Genomic DNA, 18,018 nt, shown 5'->3' on the forward strand with positions numbered 1-18,018 from the left:
CCACCATGCTTGCTCTGGAGGCTGCACAGTAAGTGGGTAGCCCCCAAACTTGCACTTGGGACCCCCACCTCGCTCGGCACCCTCAGCTTCCGTGGCACCCAGAGGCAGGTGACAAGGGGGTGGTTCTCCCTGTCTCTAGAAGACAGTGCTCCATCAGCTCTGTCTTAGTAGACAGGTTCCCCAAGGTGGCATATTCTAGAGACATTCACCCCCTTCCTGCCCAGGGCCTCCCGGTGTGCCATCTGTCGTCTACATAGCGCTGTGTGCTCCGTTTCTGGTGCTCTCTGACCTTTGAGTTCTGTCTCTAGTTCCTTCTGTCCAACCATTTCCTTTAGCTCCTGGCACCACCATGGCTGCCCATCCTTGGGCACAAGAAGCCCAGTCCTTTTGCTCATTCCGCTTTGCTGTGTTTGTAGCCCTGCTCTTTAGTTCAGTGCTTCTGGTCTGTGCTGGACTTAGGAAGACAACCAAGCCCGGCTCTCTGGCTCCCCGTCCCCAGCTGTCCGGGAACTTTCTCCCCCTCACTTTCCCTGCCTCCCCCAGTGTCTGCATGCAAATCCCAGGGAGAGTGGGGGACATTTGCCTGGCACCCGCCCCCTACTTCCTGTCCCTCTGGGGGTGTGGGGGTGGTTGTGGGAAGGCTGGGCGCACACAGGGACAGCTAGCAGACTGCAGAGCTGTGGTGGGCGATCACAGCTGCCACCACCTCCCCTGTGGGCCCCACAACCACTGTGAGGCTCAGGTGGCTGAGGGTGGCTCTGACATGCCCCTGTGTCTCTCCCCCGCCAGGCTGGACGGCCCACACTTGAGCTGTTTGGTGAGTTGGAGGCCCCTAGGGGGTAGTGGGCCCTGAATGGCCCATGGGGACTAACCTTACTAAGATCATCTACTTCTGGCCTCAGTTTCCAGTCTCTGTCTCTCTGTCTCTCCTGGTTCCCATCTCCACCACACCTGTTCGCTTTTTTTTTCCCTCAAACTTCAGACTACTTCCTTGACCTTAAATACATGTCTATCCCATGATCTGTGTGTACAGCCCTTTCCTTTGGGTTATGGACCTTACATCTTTTAACTGTGGTATTTTGGACACCAACTATTTCTCCCAACATTTTTGAGCTCACAACCCAACAATGAGACCCTTCCTGTGTCGGCAAGAAGCCCTACTTTTGTTTTCCTTGAGACTGGTTTCCGTGAGCGGGCCTTCAGAGTGCTGGGGACTGTTTGTGTGAGACACCTGGCTTGTCCGTTTTTGAAGCTGATGTCTTGAGTGTGCATCAGTGAGCGTCTTCATTGTATCCACTGCTGTAGCCATTGCTAGACCCAGGGCTAGGAAAATCCCATCATTCTAGAGCACTCCCTGGAGCCCCTTCCTAGGCAATCTCGCCCAATATTTTATACTGATTCATTTAAACTTTTTAAAGTGACTCCTGCACAGGTCTTTGGGGCACCTGACCTCTTTCCTTCCGTGTGTGTTAGGTACCTGTCCTTCTCCTTTGCAGTGTAGTCAACAGTCATCAATACACCCATAGTCCATCCTCCTCGCTGAGATGCGCAGGGTCTGAGCAGAGCTGGGCTGCTGCCCTGTCCATACGGGTTTCCAGCTTCCCTGTGTGAGCAGGAGGGGTGTGCTGGAGTCTCTAGGGTATCACACATTTGCTTCACATCTAGTCTCACTGCCTCTTCAGTGGCTGTGGCTGAAGCAACACAGAATTGTTGAGGTGAACTGTGTCCTGGATTAAAGGTGGTGTGGGCCTGTCACCCCAATACTCAGAGGGTGAGGCTGAACAATTGCTCCAAGTTCTGGGCCAGCCTGAGCTACAGAGTGAGTTCCTGGGTACCAGTTGCATACTGGAGATACTAGGGTTCCTTGAAGGTCACAGCCATGGCAGATGCTAGCTTCTGGCTGTCTCTCATTCATGGATTCAGTCTCCGTGTCTGTCTTTTTCTGTCCTGATCAGAGCCTCCCTTGTCTCCACTGTCTGTGAGTCTTCCCAAAGGTCGGGGAGGGGTTGTTTGCAAGGCCTGGGATGACCCTGTCCTTACCCCAGCAGTACCCAGAAGGTGTCTTCTATGACCTGGACAGCTGCAAACCCTTCAGCTACCCAGATTCAGATGGGGCCCCTGGTGAGTGACCCCAGCTTCAGAGTCTCTTCAGCCAAGTCCACGAAGGGGGGAGGTATCTGAGGACCGTGGGAGCTCTCCTCCGGTATGGCAGCCCCTCCCCAAGACACCTCCCCACCCCCTCCTGTCCATCTGCTCCCCCATGCAAATTCTGGGGTCAGAGATTTGCACAGTGCACAAAGGCCCCTCTGTGTGGGACCTTGAGGGTGCGGGTCTTCTGTCCACCTACAGCTACTAATTCTGTCCCTTCTCCTAGACTCTGCATGGGGCTGGACAGAGGCCCCGCCTGCCCCTGCTGTGGCCCCCTATGAAGCCTTTGACCCTGCTATGGCCGCCTTTGCCCACTCCCAGCCTGTACAGCTCTGCTATAGTCACGGTCCTAGCCCTTCCGCCTACAGCCCCGTGGGAACCCTCGACCCATCCCCCAGCTTGGAGGCCCCAGGCCCTGGCCTTCAGGTTTATCCCTCAGAGGATTTCACCAGCCAGGTGAGGAGCAGAGAGAGCTTGGAGGAAGACTTTCCATGTCACATCCCTTCTGCAGCCCCTGAAGTGAACTTCTGGATCGTGTGGAAGTTGTGTGTGTGTGGGGGGGGGGGGGCACAAGAACACCCTTCTAGGGTAGCTCAGGTAACCCCTGAACTCCTGACTCTATACTTCAGTTCAGAGGGCAGTTCCCAGATCCATGCCATCTACTGGCTCTAGAGCTTTGGGCAGCTGCCTCAACCTCTCTGTGTACTGAGACAAGAACCAAGGCCAGTGTCACACTGTACAGGAAACAGACCCAAGTAGTGAGGGCCACAGAGGTGGGGGAGACCGAGGGAGTGATTGATGTGTGGGTGACCCTGGGAAGAGGTGGGGGAGACCAAAGGAGAGAGGTAGGGTGAACCTGGGAAGAGGTGGGGGAGACCGAGGGAGTAATTGATGTGTGGGTGACGCTGGGAAGAGGTGGGGGAGATCGAGAGAGTGACGTGAGGTGGCCCTGGTCTCCCACAGACCCTGGGCCCCTTGGCTTATGCTCCGTACCCCAGCCCTGTACTGTCAGAGGAGGAAGACATTCTGCTGGACAGCCCTGCTCTGGAGGTCTCTGACAGTGAGTCAGACGAGGCCCTCTTGGCTGGCTCCGAGGGGAGGGGATCCGAGGCAGGTATGTGGGGTGGACAGTTGGTGGGGTGCTGATGGGGGCTGGGGGAAAGGATAAAGGAACCAGGACTCCCTAAACACACTTCCCAAGGAAGTTTCCAAACCTATGCCATTTGTTGGCTGTGTGACCTTGGCCAAGGACACAGTCTCTCTGTGCCTTTGTTTCAGTTGTGCACAAAAACATTAACAGCAAAAGGAAGGCCAATACATACCCACAGCCTATCTCTCCTATCTCTCTGTGCCTGACAGCCTTTCAAGCAAATCATTCTCTGTTGGACCTCAGTTTCCCATATGTAAAACCTGTCATCTTGTATTCCCTCACTCACTGGGGGGATTCTAGCCTGGGGACTCTACCACTGAGCCACGCCTCCGCCCTCTTTTTACTTTTAAAAGTCAGGCTAAGTTGCCCAGGCTGGTCTTGAACTTATGATCTCCTTTCCTCAGCCTCTGGAGTAGTTGGAGCCTGGTCTGAGGCAACCAGGCTCGATTCACTTGTGAAAACTGACGTGGGTCAGGGGGCGGTAGCTCTGGGGTCCCCTCAACGGACTTCCCCTCCTAACACAGTGCACCCAACACCCTACCCTGCAGGTGCGCGCAAGAAGCTGCGCCTCTACCAGTTCCTGCTGGGGCTGTTGCTGCGCGGGGACATGCGCGAGTGCGTGTGGTGGGTGGAGCCAGGTGCCGGCGTCTTCCAGTTCTCCTCCAAGCACAAGGAGCTGCTGGCTCGCCGCTGGGGCCAGCAGAAGGGCAACCGCAAGCGCATGACGTACCAGAAGCTGGCGCGCGCACTGCGCAACTACGCCAAGACAGGCGAAATCCGCAAGGTCAAACGCAAGCTCACCTACCAGTTCGACAGCGCGCTGCTGCCAGCCGCCCGGCGTGCCTGAGCGCTCCGCTAGGACCCCTTTCTGGCCCTCAGGCCCCAGTGCCCACGGAGCCCCGCATGAGGGCAGCAGGCTGCCAGGGTCCTTTGTGCCATGTGTGGGATCGTCCCCCGAGGCAGTTGTGTTTGAGGGGGGTGTCTCAGGACGCGCTGGCCATTCTACATGCTTCCAGAATGCCAGGTTTCTTTGTCGGGGCCCCTGGTGTTTTCTGCGGTTCCAGAATTCACACAGGTACTGCTTGCGAGCCCTGTGATCACACACACACACCATCGCACCAGCAGGTGGCGCTGTCTACAGCCCGAAACTGGTGTGTCTGGGGGCGGTGTGGGTCCCTTTGTGCTCCCGTGAGTACCCTGTGCCATCTATGACTTTTCTCTGTGTCCATGTATGACTTCTGTTTGAGACGATCTCCCTATGTAGCTTAGGCTGGTCCCCAGCTTGTGACAATCCTCCGCCTCAGCCTCTTGAGTGCTGGGATTCACCATCACACATCATATGTTCAACCAGGTTTTTTCCTTCTTTTGAGACAAGATTTTTACTATGTAACCCACAACCTCAAGCTTGTTGACATCTTGCCTCAGCCATCCTGTAGGACCCCCTGGGATCCTCGTCTGAGAGGATGTGTTGGGCAGGTTTGGGGCTCAGTGAATCTTATAGGCTGGGCTGTTTTGGGGTCCTTTGGTCATGTGGGAAGTCCTCTAGGATCCCTAGCCCTGAGTTTACACACTCCCTGGCCTGTCTGAGGTGCCCCCTGCGTACTGTGTTTGAGGATCAGCCTAAACACCTGGCACTTTGGCGTGAGTGGCAGAGGTGTGGTTGTGTTGTGGTGTTTTATTTTTGAGACCGGGTCTCACATAGCCCAGGCTGGCCTTGAACTCACCATGTAGCTGAGGATAGCCTTGAGCATTGAGGCCAGAGTGATCAGAGCACAGGCACCACCAGGTGACTGTTTCTTTACCTTTTCTTAACCAGGGTCTGTATATGTAGCCCAGGCTGGCTCTAAACACAGACCAGTCCTCTGCCTCAGCGTCTGGAGTGCTGGGATTGTGGATGTGTTCCATCACACCATGCCTGCCCATGCCATTGCTCACCAGACTGCTGGAGCTGGCCACCCCCGCCCACAATGCAGGCAGACCAAGTCCCTGCAGGTGTTTTCTTCGGAGAAAACATGCCTTCACAGTGATCTTTCAAACTAGGGAGCACTCCCACAATCCAGACATCTGATGTGGAACTTTGGACAGCAGGTGAGCTGGCCAGCTTTCCTGGGACCAGCTTCTGTCCAGGTGTCTGCCCAAGACCCTGCTCAAGGCATGCCTGCCTCACCCCAGCGACTTCTCTCAAATGCCTGTCAGGGCCTAGTCATTTTGCCTTTCAATTGCTGTGTGCCAAGCTGGCTCAAACTGTGGCTCTCACTGGGCCTCAAGGGCAGAATCAGAAGCCAAGGCTTTGAGTGAGCTGGGCCACCCAGGTCTCGGTCCCTCTAAGAAAGAGAGGATGAAGAGGGCCTTAAATCTCCTTGTAACCCTAATGAACCCGTGACACACCTGAACTCACCTCTGTGAGTGGCCAGGAAGGGCAAAGAAGAATCATGGAAGGTCCAGATGTCCATGTGGCCAAGGCTAAGCTGGCACCAAATCAAATTCTCTCTTCAAAAGCCAACATCGTTACTCTACGTGTGTGACAAATAAAACCCTAAATCAAAGTCAAGCTGTCCTGGGACCCTTTATCAGGCGCTGCCTCCTGCCCCTCTAACCCGAGCTGTTCTGAGACTGAGGTGGCTACAGTGAGGGGGGAGATGAGGGAGGGAGTTGGTGTCACCATGGCAGTGGGCCCGGCTAGGTCTGGAATGGCGCAATCACTGTGCTTCCCAGCTTTCCTTTCTGCTCACCCCTCCGTTCCAGGTTTCTGGCTTTTGCGCGTTCGTTTTTTGAAAATAAGATCGTTCTTATTGTAGTTCAGACTGGTCTCGAAGTCACATCAGTGCCCCTGCCTCAGCTTAGCCTCTGAAATTCAGAGTCGTGTCACTGCGCTGGGCCTGGGCCGCTATGCAACTAGCCTGCTCCCTCGGGAGCAAGGTGAAAGTTTGCCGGTCAACCAATGGCGTCACAGGGAAGACGTCTGCTGGTTGGCTTAGTGCCCCAGACGCGGGGAAGTTTCCGGCAGTTAGGGGCTTTTTGGAAAGTAGAGCGGACGGAGGGGCGCTAGAAGAAAAAGGAGTCGGGGCGGCGTGTGTTCGCTCCCCTGGGCCCTCACCCGGTCCCTTCCTCTGCCGCGGGCCAGCCGCACCTGTGGCTCCCCGAGTCCCTCTCAGCCCTCCTCCCACTCCTCCCCTCTCTGGTGCTGGGAAGGAGCCGGACCGGGCAGCCCTCCAGGGCCTTCCCGGCCTCTCTGCACCCGGCCGGTGACGGGCAGCCGGCCAGGCTGCTCCCAGGGGGACCCGGACCAGGACAGGGCGGGAGGGACACCGAGACCTCCTCCCCCCGGCAGGCACCCGTCCTGCCTACGCGGGGAAACCGGACTCTCCCTCTCGGCTCTGGTTTCTAGAAAACTCCTGACTAGCTAAGAAAGGCTTCCCAGAACCTGCCCCTCCCGCGCCCTGTGCACCTGAGACCCCAGCCCTGCTTCTCCTCCTCTTCCCGGGATCTAGTCGCCCCGTCCCCACACCCTTTCTCCTCTCCTCAGGACCCAGCATTCCCTCCCTTCTTCCCCTCCTTCCTTTTCTCTTTTCCTCCTCCTTTGCCCCAACCCAACGCCCTTTCTGCTTCCTCCCTCTCCCCATCTTGTGCTCTGGCCCCTTCTCCTTCCTCCACCATGCCCTCCTTCCCTTCCTTTCTCCAGGACCTAAGGATCTGGGCCCCTGCGCCCCCCAGACTCTGGAGTCCCAGGCCTTCCTCTTTCTGAGGTCTCGCAGTCTTCACCTTTGCACCTCCACAGACTCAGGTGTCCAAGCTCCCCCAGCCCATCCCCACCGGGGCCCTGGCATCCCTCCGCTTCTGTCTGCTAGCTATTTCTCGCCCTTTAGAGCATGCGGGAGGAATGTGGGGCGGCCCTGCGCTGCCTCCTGGGAGTGCTGAGGCTCCATAAAGGGCTCCTCCTGGGGACCCACCTGTCCCTGCTCGAACCTGGCTAGAGCCACTTCGGTCCCGGTCCTGGGAGCAGGAGAAGGTCGCCTCCGACATGCCAGAGGCTAAACCAGGTGGCTGGCCAGAAACCTTTTTGGGGGTGGGGAGGGGCTGTAGACGAGGTGATGTCTCTTCTGTGGGAGGAGGGGGTCCTTTGCCTGTGCCTACAGCTACATCTAGGTAGAGTGTGGGTTTAGTGCTTGGGGAAGAGGGGCCCTTCTGTGTGCACAGTTGGGTCCCTTCCTAGTGCAGCTCGCTGAGGTCTCTGGTCTGTGTAGGGTCGGGAGTCCCCCTCCCTCTTCAGGGACTGGGAGACCCATTTTGGTAGAAATCTCAGTTGTCTAATTATAAATTGGGCTCGGGTTTTCTTTCTCATTCTCCCTCTTTCCTTGCTTTCATTCCCCGCACCCCAAACCCTCCAGGCTGGCTCCAAACTCACTCTGGAGCCCAAGCTGGCTGGGCAGTCCTGATCTCACTGCCTCAGTCTCCCAAGAACTGGGCAGCACGCATGTGCCAGCACATCAAGCTAGGGGCCTCCTTTTCTTTTTCTTTTCTCCCCTCCCCCCCTTGCTCTCTCTGTATTTTCAAGACAGGGTTTCTCTGTGAATCTCTGGCTCTGGCTGTCCTAGACCGGAGAGGCCTCCAACTCACAGAGATCTGCCTGTCTCTGCCTCCCAAGTGCTGCGATTAAAGGCGTGTGCCACTACTGCCTGGCAATAGAATTTTTTGGAGGGGTGGGGTGGGGAGCTCTCTTTCTTGAGGCTGTGGGATCTTGCTGTGCACTGCTGGTCTGGGCTTGGGGACAGGGTCCTCTCTGGTGGGAGAACATCCTTGAGTAGTTGAATCTCCGCACTGAGCGAAGATTGGGGTGTTCTAGATTATGGGGTGCTTCTGTGGACACAGTAGGACTCCAAGTGCCTAGAACGGTACTTTTCTGTGCAAACAGAGAACTCCCTCAGTGTGAGAGCTGAGCTTCTGTGCGGCAATTACGGGTCTCTTCCATGGGTGAGGCCTTCTCTTTCCTGCTGTGCTGGGACGGAATCCATAGTCTCCCACTTGCTTGGCCAACGCTGGCCGTGTCCCAGCACCCCAGTCCCTCTCCACAGGCAGTCAGGCATGCTCCCTGAGGGGCAGGGGGGGGTTATGTGCTTGCTGGGGCTTGTTTTTTTTTGTGGAAGTGGGCACCACACACAAGCCCTGGCACCTCTCCAAGGTGGCTGTCCCCTGGGGGCAGCCTAGCCAGGCTGAGGTAGAGACCAGCTCCCTTGCACAGACTGAGGCTTGCACCACATGGAAGACTGCTGTGGTCAGCACCAGTGTCCAGTTTCCAGCCCAGCGGAAGGGCTAATTATACCCCAAACCTGAAAGGTCAGGCTGGTGGCCAGAGGCTGGGGTGAGGCTTCAGGGGAGGGGGAACCTCACTCTATACTCAGGGTTGGGATCAACTTATGTCTGCAATGGAGGGTCTGTGTCCTACCACACCTACGTCCACCTGAGGGAGGAGGGCCTGGTGTGGATCTCAGGTCTGGAGGAGACGGTTTGAGGCTCGGACCCTTGGTTCTGAGGAAGAAAGTTTGAGTCTGGATTCTGGGGGAGGAGACCACCATTTCATGCTGAACTGTTAACTTCTTTGTTACAGCGGCCAAAAAGGCCCCCAAAGGCAAGGATGCACCAAAGGAAGCCCCTGCCAAGCAGGCACCTGCTGAGTCCCCCAAAGGTGATGTGTGCTGGGCTTCTGCCAACTGTCTCTCTTTGGTCCTTGCCTTTCCAGGTCTCTTTCCCGTAGCTGCCCCCACACCGGGTCAGAGCCATGGTCCTTCCTGGCCTCCCCAGGCCAGCACATCATCCTGAGTGATGCCTCAAGCAGTTCTTGCCTAGTTCTCAAAGGCTGTCTCCATGTTCACATGCCCTCTACCCCAAAGTCCATTCAGGACTATTCTGACCGTAACTCGCTGCTCCATAGATGGGGAAACTGAGGAAGCCTAGCACAGCTTATCCCTTCTGGATAAAAATCAAGTCATCCTACGTTCTTTGTCTTCGGAGCAGAGGGACCCTTGCTGTCCCCAGAGACCTCCCCCAGATCACTGCTGACACCCTAATCCTTTCTCCTGAGCAGAGGCCCCACCTGAGGACCAATCCCCAACTGCAGAAGAGCCCACAGGCATCTTCCTGAAAAAGCCAGACTCTGTGTCAGTGGAGACTGGTAAGCACTTGGAACAGTGCTAGAACCCGAGTCTGAGGGAGGAGGGTTCAGTCTGGACCCCGGGATCTGAAAGAGGAGGACTGAGGAGGACCTCTGGATCTGAGGAAGGAGGGCTAGGCCTGGACCTTGGGGGTCTGAGGAAGGAGGGCTCAGGGTCCTCTCTGGAGAGCGGGGTTTCTCACTCCCTGCCTCTTCTAGGGAAGAACGCGGCGATTCTGGCCAAGGTGAACGGGAAAGAGCTCCCGGACAAGCCCACAATCAAGTGGTTCAAGGGGAAGTGGCAGGAGCTGGACAGCAAGAGCGGAGCCCGCTTCTCCTTCAAGGAATCCCACGATTCTGCTAGCAATGTGAGACCCTGGCGGCACCAGAGGCGGCGCTGGCCACCAGATGGCGCTCGTAGAGCTCTGGCACCCCCTAGAGGGAGCCGGCGCCCCGGGCAGTGGCTGAGGTCCACCGGGTGGGCTAACAACTCTCCTCCGGGCCCCGGGGTGGGGACTTGGGGACTCTGAGTCACAAGCGCCCACGCCCCTGGCCCCCAGGTGTACACCGTCGAGCTCCACATTGGGAAGGTGGTCCTAGGGGACCGCGGGGATTACCGTCTAGAGGTCAAAGCCAAGGATGTCTGCGACAGCTGCGCATTCAACGTGGATGTGGAGGGTGCGCTGGCGGGGGCGCTGGCGGGGGCGCTGGCGGGGGCGCTGGCGGGGGCGCTGGCGGGGGTGGGAGGTTCCAGGCTGAGCTGGGTTGGATGCAGGTGTGGAGATGGGGTGGTCACAGTCTCTTGGGGGAGAGGGTCCAGACTCAGTAATGGGGATGTGGAAGACAGGTCTCCAGGCTTTGCCTAGGAGGAAGTATAGACTTGGGGTACAGGTGTTTAGCAACTTGGAGTGCGCATGAAAAGGCGTATGAGGCGTCTGTGTTTGTGTAAGCGAGCCGAAGGCTCGGAGGGCCAGGTCCTCCTGCCTCACAGACTCTGGGTGTATGGGTTTAAGATGGGGTGCACAGACCAGGCCAGTTTAGGAGCAAGCAGGGATCCTGCAGCCTCTGGGGTTCTGCAGTTCGTATGGTGTGAGGCTTGAAATCCCTGGCCTGGGAGTAAGGACCAGCTGGGGGGGCTGGGCATGGCGACTAGGGGAGTGGAGAAGTTGTCCTGGTACAGTCCTGATGGCAGCCCCATGTGAGCCTGGGTTACACAGTAAAAATCCTGTCTCAAAATTAAAAAAAAAAAAAAGGGAGATGCTGCAGAGTGCTCTCTAGGCAGCCAGGGCTACATAGTGAGACTGTGTTTCAGACACACACACACTCACACATACTCACACACACGAGAGAGGAAAACAGAGAGAAAGAGAGAGAGAGAGAGCTATCTAGGCTTCAAGAAGGGGTGCACTGGCCTGAAAGATGTAGGAAAGGATACCCAAAGAAGTTGCGAGTTGCGAATTGTGAGTGCCTGGGGACAGGACAGCCTGGTCTCCATTTGCCTCACTTTCCACCTCTGACCTGTCCCCAGCACCCCGTCAGGACTCATCTGGACAGAGCCTTGAGAGCTTCAAGCGTTCGTGAGTGCCTCTAGGTCCCTGGAAGAGGTCCCTACTGTCACTGAGAATTGAGGGAGGTTTCTCCGTGGGAGGTGGAGATGGGGACAAGGAGTGGGGAGCCTGGGATGGGTCTTAGTGGAGTTCCCGCCTCCCTCTTAATGATTACAGGGGTGACGGGAAGCCGGAAGATGCGGGCGAGCTGGATTTCAGTAGCTTGTTGAAGAAGAGGTGAGTTGGCCTAGCTGGCAGAGTGGACAGGTGAGGCCATGGGAGAGGGGCAGCATCCAAAACACCAATACCTCCTTTCATTTCTCCTTATCACCCCCCGAGTTTCCTCCTTTTCTGCCCGCCTTCCCTCCCTTCCTTCCTTCCTTCCTTCCTTCCTTCCTTCCTTCCTTCCTTCCTTCCTTCTTCTTTCCTCTGTCTGTGGTGTATGAGTGTGTGTGTGTGTTTCTATAGGGGGCAGAGGTTGATTTCTGGTGTTTTCTATGTCCACTGTATGTATGTATGTATGTATGTATGTATGTATGTATGTATGTATGTATGTATAGGCAGTGTCTCACTATATAGCTTTGGCTGGCCTTGCCTAGAGCTTGCTATATAGACCAGTCTGGCCTGAAATTCATAGAGATCTGCTGCCTTGGGCTCTCAGGTGCTGGAATTAAAGGCATATGCTACCATGCCTAGCCGTCCACATTATTTTTTGAGATAGGGCCCCTCACTGAGCTTGGAATTCAATAGGCTGGCTAGAGGAAGCTAGCAAAGTCCAGGGATCCACTTCTTTCCACCAACCCCCACCAGCATTTCATTTTATTTTTATTATGCCTGTGGGTTTGTGCACATGCGTGCCATACCTGTGGAGGCCAGAAGAGGGCAATGGGTCCCCTAGAGCTAGGGCTCCAGGTCGTTGTGAATTACCTAATGTCAGAGCTGGGAACTGAATGTGGGTTCTCTGGAACAGCTGTGTGTGTACTTAACTGCAGAGCTCCCCCCAGCCCACACCTGAGCAGCAGCACTCTGCCCACTGAGCCATCCCCACCGGCCTCAAGGTTTTCTGTTTACTCCAGAACGGTCTCTTCAATATCTTCATTGGTTCCCACCATCCCATCCACCCCCAGCCCTGCCAATAGTGCCATCCATCCAGCCACCTCCCAGCCACCTTCCAGCCAGTCTCCCACCTAGTCACCCTCAGAGCCTCCCCCCGCCCACCCCGCCCACCCTGCATCACCTGTTCACTGTTCCAGCATCCCTCCAACCTGCCACCAACCCGTTGCTGCTCCCCTACCCGCCACCCTCCATCCACGTGGTATCCACCACTTAGCTTCAAACCCATCCACCTGCGTCCCACATCCACTCCAGCTTCCCCGAGCTCTACCCACCCTCCTGCTGTGTCACGCAGACACCTGTTTGTTAATCCACCCTCCACCAATAAGGCACTTACTGGTTCTTCTTACAGTCATTCGCCTCACCTCCAGCAGCACCCAACATCTCACCCAGACGTCTGCTCCCACACACACCTAGTTAGCCAGCGTTTTCCTTTCTTTACCCGCTCACTGACACACCCAGCCCCTTATAGCTTTCTGTTAAATTCATCAATGTGAAATTAGTATTCTGTAGGCCAAAAAAAAAAAAAAAAAAAAAAAAAAGGATTAGATTGGGGCTGTTAAGATGTCTCAATCAATAAAGTGCTTGCTGTGCAAACATGAAGATCAGAGTTCAAATCCCGGGTACCCACGTGCAGGGCCAGGTGCAGAGCCAGGCTTCTGTAACCGCACCGCTGGTGAAATGGGATGGATAGATCCCTGGAGTTTGCTGGCTAACCAGCCCAGACAAATCAATGAGTTCCAGGTTCAGTGAGAGACCAGCCGTGACTCAAAACTTAAGGTGGGCTAGAGAGACGGGTCAGTAGGTTTGCACCACCAAGCCCGATGACAGTTCTTGGAAACCATGTGATAAAGGAGAGAATGGACATCTGAAAATTGTTCTCTGACTTCTACACACACGTGATAGTGTGTGAGTGCACACACACGCACACACACGCCGAGAGACACTGAAAACAGTTAAAACATTTTAAGAAGTAAGGTAGAGAAGAGATGGAGGAGAGACAGTTGACACCAGTTCTGACTACGCAGGCACACACACAGCAGAGTAGCTGGACTATGACGATTTACTAGTGTTCCTCAGAACGCTAATTCTCTCTCACGTGCCCACCATATTATTGCCATGTGTCCCTTTGAAGCTCCCAACAACAGCTCCCCTGACTGATTCATTCCTCCGTGGTATTCTACCAGTCATCTTGGTCATCTTGTGTTCAACCCAATCTTGTTCAACCGTTTCTGACCCTCCTAGCCACGTACGCACTTCCCATGCTCTTCTTCACCCCTCCCATCCTTCTGTTTATCTGTCCTCTCACCCTCTGCTCTGGATACCAATATGATATTCTTGTCCCACGTCCATCCACACATCTGCTGTCTGTCCCTTCCTACTTCCTTCCTGAAGCATCCCTTCCGTCATGCACTGTTCCTCCTGGGAGTCCTCCTGCCCACTAGGCACTGGGCTGAGGCGGAGGAACACAGAAGCCCTTCTTGATCCTGGCCTGACTCCTTCAATGCCTTGGAGAGACAAGACAGGTCCAAAGACAGGGACACACATGAGGCAGTTTGGTGTGGTCGGAGGAAGTGTCTGCAAGGATATAAGACCTCAGGGCAAGAGCAGATCAAGTAGTCTTGGAGGACCAAAGATACTTCAAAGAGAAGAAAGCATGTTACTAGGGTTTGTAGGATAGAAAGGGACACAAGAGGCGAGATGCAGCCAAGAGCTCTGAGAGGCAGGAAAGAGCCTGGAGTGCTAAGGATGAAACATGCCGCTGGCTTGGATGGCTTGGTGGTGGTGCAAGGTGGGTAGGTGATTGGCAAGATGAGAAGCTGGGGCTCCCTCCTGAAGGCACTGGGGAGCCACATCAATGTTTAGAACAGGGAAGAGATGTGGCTGTTGAAATGTTCTGTGGGACCTTAGGTAGAAAAGCATAGAAAGGAAGGTGACTGAAAATATTTGCTGGATACGTGGATGGATGTGTAAGTGAATGGGTAGATGAGTATGAAGGTGAAGGAATGGATGGAAGGACGGATGGATGGATAGATGAGTGTATGGGTAGATGGATAGAAAATGAAAGGGTACATGGATGGTGGTTACACAGCAAAGTGCACCGTGGAGAACCCTAACCTTCTCACCACCGGTGTCCCTGCTCCCCCAGGGAAGGAGTTGAGGAGGAAAAGAAGAAGAAGAAAGATGACGATGATCTGGGTATACCCCCAGAGATTTGGGAGCTCCTGAAAGGGGCCACCAAGAAGAGCGAGTATGAGAAGATTGCCTTCCAGTATGGCATCACTGACCTCCGTGGTATGCTGAAGCGGCTCAAGAAGGCCAAGGTGGAGGTCAAGAAGAGCGCAGGTCAGCATTGGGGACATGTACCCTGGCCTTTTGGAGGTCCTAACCTGACAAGTGGTTGACTTAACTCTCAAGGGTCTCTCAGTCTACAGGAGATCTCCAGACTTGATCTTGGAGAAAGTAAAGTCTTGGAGGAAGACTTGGCTCCCCCAGAGATGGTCAGGGCAAAGGGGAGCTCTCCTCTCTACCCCCTGCTCTCCTATCCTCGACGCTGGTCATCTCTGCGTCCCTTGGTTTGCTCTTTACCGTCTGGTCCTCTCTTCATCCCTAGCCTTCACTAAGAAGTTGGACCCAGCCTACCAGGTAGACAGGGGCAACAAGATCAAGCTGGTGGTGGAAATCAGTGATCCAGACCTCCCTCTCAAATGGTTCAAGAATGGCCAGGAGATCAAGCCGAGCAGCAAGTATGTGCAGTGCCGTTGCTGCACCGAGGGTGGTTTGGAGCGGATGCCCAGAAATAAGCGTGGCTTCCAGTCTTTCTCTTTGGTCTTCTCTCATGCGTGCTCTCACACCAGGTATGTGTTTGAGAATGTGGGGAAGAAACGCATCCTCACCATCAACAAGTGCACGCTGGCGGATGATGCTGCGTACGAGGTGGTGGTCAAAGACGAGAAATGCTTCACTGAACTCTTTGTCAAAGGTGGGGCTAGCTCCTGCCTGAGCCTGGGGACGGAGGGAGGGCAGTGAGTGGGTCCTCACTGAGGAACCCGCTGGCTTCCTCTCTCCCGCTACATAGAGCCTCCGGTCCTGATTGTCACCCCACTGGAGGACCAGCAGGTGTTTGTGGGTGACCGGGTGGAAATGTCGGTAGAGGTGTCTGAAGAGGGTGCGCAGGTGATGTGGTGAGTTGGGCTTTGGTCTTTGAGCTGAGTTCAGGTACCTTTAGGCTCTTCACCTCAGCCCTGCTGTCTAGCAGACACAAGACTCCCTGGGTGACTCCAGTCCTAGCTCAGGAGATGCCTGAGACCTCAGTTCATTTTTTAAAATTACCCCTTTACTCTTAACCTTATTTTTCTAGAACTGACCTCTGTTGTCCCATTCTCTTCGGGATCATTTCCTCATCCCTCCTGTTGTATTGAATATTCATCTATCAGCCAGTCACTTGTCCTTGGATCCATCTATGAGTCTGTGTCTGTTATCCACCTGTCTATCACTCTCTCATCCATCCACCATCCACCCATCACCCATCTATCATCCCTCTATGCATCCATCTTTCTATTCTTCACCCACCATCATTCTATCCACCATCCCTCCTCCCATGAGTTATCCACACACCTTTCTAGAATCCATTCCCCCATCACCCTTCCACCGTCGTCAGTCCATCTTTCCTTTATACCTTCACCTATCCATCCATCATCCCTCCACTCACCCGTTATCTACCCATCATCGTCATCCACCCATCTATCCATCCATCATCCCTCTATTCCTTTCCCCTTTTCCATCCATCATCAATATACTTTTCTATTCATATCTCCTTTTATTCATTTCTTCATCCATCTTCATACCCAACCTCCTTTCCATTGAATCACCCAGCCATTCACCTGTCATCATTCAGCCCATCATTATCCAGCCATCCTGTAGCATTCATTCACCCACCCATCCCTTCCCTCCACCACGCATTCCCCATCTAAGCTAGCCGTATGCCCCCCCCATCCCTGGTCTATCCGTGGTCCACATTGCACCTTGAGACCACTGAGCGACCTTCCCTCCACCCAGGATGAAAGATGGTGTGGAGCTCACACGGGAGGACTCCTACAAGGCGCGCTACCGCTTCAAGAAGGACGGGAAGCGGCACATCCTCATCTACTCCGATGTGGCCCAGGAGGACGGGGGCCGGTATCAGGTCATAACCAATGGTGGCCAGTGTGAGGCTGAACTCATCGTGGAAGGTACGGCTTCTTCTCCGAGGGCTGGATGAGAGTGCTGAGGCTCCAGACCACACACGGCCAGACTCTCCAGCTTGTGTTCAGACTGCGCAGTAGCCGCGCTTCCTTCTGCATTCACATTTGCCCACCCCAGTACCACACACAGCCCGAGGTCTGTGTTCTGGTTGGCGTGACCGGACCTGTAAATGTCCCAAATGTCACCCCTGGCAGAAGGTGGGCCAGTGAAGTGTCCATAGGATTTTATGTACTGTAAGCCTACATCTCTACAGAAAAGAAAAGTAAAACAAAACAAAAAACGCTCACCAAAAATCTATGTCATTTATGGTCAAATGAATAAGTTTTTCCACGTGTGGCCATTAAACAAAGGAATGGGCTACCAAGATCAGTTCTCAGAGGATACTATTGTGCAGGGGAGAGAAAGAGAAAAGGAAGGAGGGAGGGAAGGTGACAAACATGAATATCTATATCTATATTTTATTCATATATATACATATACACATATGTATGAATATGTGTATATAATATATATATTCGTTTAGCTCTCTTTACCCAGGGCTTCTGTGGGTCAACATCTTCTAAGTAAAATACTGGGAAAATAAATTGCATCTTATCAGGGTGTGCTAGCACCACTGAGCTATACCCCAACTTTTCACTGGGAGACTCTAGGTGGTGGCTCTGAGCACACCCCCAGCCCTCTTCAGGGCCTTTGCATACACTCTTCCTAGGAGGCTCTCAGCATTCTCGGCAGTTTCCCCTGCCCTTCTCAGGCCGTCTCGCTTCTAGTCATAGAGTTTTTTTTATTTACTGTCCCACTGGAATGTGGCCCTCCATGCACAGAAGGTAGTTTGAGGCTCACTCATCATTACATCCCCAGAACAGCATTCAGCACACAGTGGGTGTTCGTTAGCATGTGTGGCCTGATTGGAGCAGTCAGGTGCCCACCCTTCTCCTTCTTACCCAGAGAAGCAACTGGAGGTCCTGCAGGACATTGCGGACCTGACGGTGAAGGCCACAGAACAGGCTGTGTTCAAGTGTGAAGTGTCTGATGAGAAGGTGACAGGCAAGTGGTACAAGAACGGGGTGGAGATACGACCCAGCAAGAGGATCACCATCTCCCACGTGGGCAGGTGAGGCGCAGGCGGCATTGATGGTGTGTTGTGTGAATCCTTGGATCGTTCTCGCTCTAATCTGAGTCTATGGAGCTGGCTGACCCATCAAGGTCTTACTGCAAAGGCATGGTGCAGGCAGGGGTCGACTAGGGCCATATTTGGAAGACAGAGGAAAACAAGAGGTTGGAATTCAGTCAGCGGTATGTGAGCACCTGAGAAAAATACTGCTCATCCGCTGAATGCCTGAGAGCCATGACTCTGCTCCAGGCTTCCTCATGAGAGCTGTTTGCTTTTCATAAGGAACGGTAGCTGCTGGTGGCATTGATGATGAGGGCAGCCAGCCTGGATGCTGACAGGAAACTTCCTGAGTGCCAGCACCATTGTAGCTGTTTCACAGCTCTGAGATAGCATGGTTACCTCTGCTTATAGATGAGGAAACTGAGGCACACAGAGGCTTGGTAGCTTGCCCAAAGCCACACAACCAGGAACTGGCATTTAAAGTCACAAAACAATAAATAAAAACAGTGGCTAGGGAAACATGAGGACTTGAGTTCAGTTCCCAGCACCCATATAC

The 18,018-nt window shown here is 54.4% G+C and overlaps 2 protein-coding genes across 3 annotated transcripts in view; both read left to right on the forward strand.

The window, feature by feature from the left end:
• Positions 1–8,969, forward strand: Spib (Spi-B transcription factor). 2 transcript variants are annotated; one of them, XR_008720865.1, is made up of 7 exons: positions 1–28; positions 790–817; positions 2,049–2,121; positions 2,375–2,604; positions 3,112–3,262; positions 3,847–4,373; positions 8,904–8,969. XR_008720865.1 is itself a non-coding variant. In XM_055613687.1 (6 exons), the coding sequence occupies exons 1-6, from the start codon at positions 6–8 to the stop codon at positions 4,143–4,145; spliced, it is 804 nt and encodes a 267-aa protein (XP_055469662.1). In that variant the 5' UTR covers positions 1–5; the 3' UTR covers positions 4,146–5,838. The 2 variants fall into 2 exon arrangements, 1 of the variants encoding a protein (XP_055469662.1); XM_055613687.1 differs by lacking the exon at positions 8,904–8,969 and having other exon boundaries at positions 3,847–5,838.
• Positions 7,320–18,018, forward strand: part of Mybpc2 (myosin binding protein C2) — a 23,159-nt gene continuing 12,460 nt past the window's right edge. The window contains exons 1-13 of the mRNA XM_055613686.1: positions 7,320–7,338; positions 8,904–8,981; positions 9,381–9,467; positions 9,666–9,814; positions 10,007–10,124; positions 10,975–11,023; positions 11,171–11,230; positions 14,256–14,452; positions 14,721–14,853; positions 14,965–15,089; positions 15,186–15,291; positions 16,166–16,338; positions 17,297–17,462. Of these exons, the coding sequence (XP_055469661.1) occupies positions 7,320–7,338; positions 8,904–8,981; positions 9,381–9,467; positions 9,666–9,814; positions 10,007–10,124; positions 10,975–11,023; positions 11,171–11,230; positions 14,256–14,452; positions 14,721–14,853; positions 14,965–15,089; positions 15,186–15,291; positions 16,166–16,338; positions 17,297–17,462 (1,460 nt within the window). The remainder of the gene's footprint in view (positions 7,339–8,903; positions 8,982–9,380; positions 9,468–9,665; positions 9,815–10,006; positions 10,125–10,974; positions 11,024–11,170; positions 11,231–14,255; positions 14,453–14,720; positions 14,854–14,964; positions 15,090–15,185; positions 15,292–16,165; positions 16,339–17,296; positions 17,463–18,018) is intronic.

Source organism: Psammomys obesus, unplaced genomic scaffold, assembly GCF_907164565.1.
Source record: "Psammomys obesus unplaced genomic scaffold, mPsaObe1.curated_primary_1811, whole genome shotgun sequence".
NCBI lineage: Eukaryota > Metazoa > Chordata > Mammalia > Rodentia > Muridae > Psammomys > Psammomys obesus.